This window comes from Octopus bimaculoides, chromosome 22 (genome assembly GCF_001194135.2).
Source record: "Octopus bimaculoides isolate UCB-OBI-ISO-001 chromosome 22, ASM119413v2, whole genome shotgun sequence".
NCBI lineage: Eukaryota > Metazoa > Mollusca > Cephalopoda > Octopoda > Octopodidae > Octopus > Octopus bimaculoides.
This window is the reverse complement of record NC_069002.1, coordinates 29059618-29063413: the sequence shown is the minus strand read 5'-3', so window position 1 is coordinate 29063413 and position 3796 is coordinate 29059618. Positions and strand designations below refer to the sequence as shown.

Here is a 3796-nt window from a genome sequence, read left to right as displayed (position 1 = left end):
AAATTAATTGAAAGAAACACAGAACATCTCAACAGCAATATGGTAACAAAAGGGTTAAAATATATAATAGAGAAACAATTCTTAACCCTTTTGATACCAACCTGGCTGAAACCAGCTCTGGCCCTGTAGTACAAATGTCTTATTTGCATAAGTTTTGAATTAAAATCTTCCACCAAACCTTGGTCACAATTTATGTTCCTAACACTAGCTGAATGATAACTAAGTTATTTTACAAAATTCTTTGTTGTATTTTAAAGTAATTGAAAAAAAACACAGACAATCTCAAAATAAATACAGTAATGAAAGGATTAAGGGTACACGTCTGTGGAGTGCTCAGCCACTTGCATGTTAATTTCATGAGCAGGCTGTTCCATTGATCGGATCAACTGGAACCCTCATCGTCGTAAGCGACGGAGTGCCAAACAGATTGTGAAAATATAAAAAAAACATCTAACCCTTCAGAATTATCCAGATGGTCCATGTAGCACTCTGATTCCACTTTGGTCTTTTGGCTTTTCTTTGGTTTTAGTTCATCATAACAATGAGAGGAGAGATCTGCTCCTTCTGCTGCCGCTGGAGAATTTAAGGAGGAAAATATAAGATTTGTAATTCCTTAATTTACCATTTTACGAAATTTTTAACATTAATTTAGTGGTTTAATTATTCTGAAATCAATGTACGAACACATGAATAAGGGTGAAGGAAAGAAAGAAAGAAATTAGAGGGAAAAGAGATGTTGAAAGAGGGAGACCAAAGCCTTGTGAGTGAATTTAGTAGACGGAAGCTGAAAGAAGCCCGTCATATATACATAAATATATGTGCGTGTGTGTGTGTGTATGTTTGTGTGCTTGTGTTTGTCCCTCAACGTCGCTTGACAACCGATGCTGGTGTGTTTACGTCCCCATCACTTAGCGGTTCAGCAAAAGAGACCGATAGAATAAGTACTAGGCTTACAAAGAATAAGTCCTGGAGTCGATTTCTTCGACTAAAGGCGGTGCTCTGGCATGGCCGCAGTCAAATGACTGAAACAAGTAAAATAGTAAAAGAGGTTGCTCTGCGTGTTCACCATCTGATCCTGACAAATTTTTCTTGTCTGAGAAAACCCAAAGCATGTTCAGTTGGAAGGGATGCTTGAGTTTGTTCAAAAGCTTCGTAGTATGGTCCTTCGTCTTGTCTTTGATGGCTTGAGATAAAAATTGGCCCCTTTCTCATCTTGTATAAGGAACACCAAATGTCTTCACGCACTACCTGCCTGATAATAAACCTAAACACTCCCATGTCCCTGGTGATGGATCTGACTGACTTGGAGGGATTGTTGTCAATCATGGCCCCTGGATCTCACTGATAAATTCAGTTCTTTTCTTATCAGAACAACCAGAGTGAGTTTTCCAAGCTGCTATATCTTCGTAATCACCAGTAGACACTTTCCAAATTCTTTGCACTGTCCTCAGGTTGACACCCAAACACTCTGAAATGTTTGAATTGGAGCTTCTGGCATGAATGCCAAGCAATACCTCATGTCGTTCCCAAATTTCTGGCAGAGTGAATAGCGTTGTGGTGCTGTTTTTCTCACAGTTGGTGCCCAACTGACCCTATTATACTATGTAGTCGACAAAATCAAAAACAAACAATGTATATGTGCAAAATTAGAAATATAAAATGGTGACAGTTTACCCATCGCACCCTGTATATATACGATGGGCTTCTACACAGTTTTTGTCTACTAAATCCAATCACAAAAACTATGGCTGATTCAAGCATATAGTAGAAGACACTTTCCCAAAATGCCACACAGTTGGACTGAACCTGAAACCCAGTGGTTGGAAAGCAAACATCTCAACCACACAGCTACGTGAAAAGAGAATTTTGCCCAAAAGATTTCTTACCTTTGGCATTACCAGAAGGGTCCACAAACACAGATCCTTCACCAGCTTGTTGCATTTGTAACACTCCTCCTGAAAAAACATAAGGTACAAAATATAAACCACCATTGCTATTAAATATTTACCAAATGATAAAACAACTGTGAATGGCAGGCTGACAGAGTGGCAGACTAAATATGATAGAGGATTTTATTTCATGTTTTTGTCCTGAGTTCAAATCCAGTTGAGATAGATCTTTCACTTTTTTTTTTTTTTTTTTTTTTTTTTTTTTTTTTTTGTCTTTCAAGATTGATAAAATAAATACCAGTGATTTAATCAACATTAATTGTATAGAATGGAATGGTGAATCTGCAGACATAGTAGAACACAGGGTGAAAGGGATTATAGCATTTGTTTCCATGTTTGTCAATTAAGTGTGTTTTTTATGGCACCAACATAAGAGAGGTAGCCATATCTTCAAAATATCTAAAGACACACATATGCATGCGTGCTCGCGTGCATGCACAGATCCTCAAAGTGGGTGGTACCACCATCATCATCTAATATCTGTTTTCCATGCTGGCATGGGTTGGATGGTTTGACAGAAGCCAACGAGTCAGAAACTGCACCAAGCTCTTCTGTCTACTTTGGCATGGCCTCTATAGGCCATGAGGACAAATATCCATCAAATGTAAATAATGTACATAATTCATCATCTCTTAAATATAGAACCGTAAGACATTTGTACTCAGAGCCAGAGCCAGTTTCAGCTGGGTTGGTAATGAAAGGGTTAATCAATTATTTAGTTGACTGGTAATAAATCTGAAGTGAAACATAAGCAGTTTGTGTGCTTTGGTTGGCAATATGACCCTCCCAAAATACAAAACTAACACAATATGACAATTTATTGATTATGTTACATCAGGAATACAATATATTTCAAGAAGTTATATGATCCTTGATCCCAAAAATATCAATCCTATTAATATATCAGAGAAACAAGAATACAAAAAAACAACTCACTTGCCACAGCAGTTCTAACGCTCTCGTGACCTTCATGTCGACATTCCAGTTCATTAAAACCTTGGCCTTCCTTACCAAGGTTCACAACAGCTAACAAGGGAAACTCCTCACAGAGACCAAACAGCAAATGGCTTTTCCCTTTCTTATATGATTTTCCAAACCTAAAATAAAGTTGCTAAACAATATGGCATTTAAAGAAAGATTTAACTGTTAGGCACAAGTATGGCTGCGTGATTAAGAAGTGCATTTTGAAACTAGATGGTTCTGGGTTCAATCCCACTGCATGGCACCTTGGACAAGTGTGCCTTGTGAGTGAACTTGATAGATGGAAACTGGGTAGAAGCCCATTATGTGTGTGTGTGTGTGTGTGTGTGTGTGTGTGTGTGTGTGTGTGTGTGTGTGTGTGTGTGTGTGTTCAGCCAGGCAGGATCAAACTGGAGTGACCCTATGAGTGTATTGTTCAAATTTACAGAACTCAAAAGACAAATGGGTTTGTATGTACAGGTGTCTGTCTTTATATTTGTATTATGGTTGTCTCCCAACACCACTTGGCAACAAATATTGGTTTGTTTACATCCCTGTAACTTAGCAGTTTGGCAAAAGAGAACCAACAGAGTAAGACCAAGACACTTAAAATTAAGTACTGGCATTAATTTTGTTCGCATCTGCCAAATTCACTCCCAAAGCTTTGGTCATCCTTGGACTGTAATAGAAGACACTTGCCCAAGGTGCTGCACAGTGGAGTTGAACATGAAACCACATGATTGGGAAGCCAGCTTCTTAACAACACATCCACATCTGCACCTTTTATCCATTGCCCATGTTGAACAAGGTTGTTTTTCTTTTTTTTTTTTTTTGTATCTTTCCTTTATTATAAACGATGAGCTGTTCTATGATAGGTTGATACATTT

At 38.0% G+C, this 3796-nt stretch overlaps 1 protein-coding gene across 1 annotated transcript in view; it reads right to left on the bottom strand.

The window, feature by feature from the left end:
• Nucleotides 1-3796, bottom strand: part of LOC106876828 (uncharacterized) — a 51591-nt gene that overhangs the window by 15411 nt on the left and 32384 nt on the right. Inside the window, exons 15-17 of the mRNA XM_052975681.1 lie at nt 2886-3046; nt 1887-1955; nt 456-573 (exon numbers count right to left, since the gene is read on the bottom strand). Coding sequence (XP_052831641.1) covers nt 456-573; nt 1887-1955; nt 2886-3046 — 348 coding nt within the window. The remainder of the gene's footprint in view (nt 1-455; nt 574-1886; nt 1956-2885; nt 3047-3796) is intronic.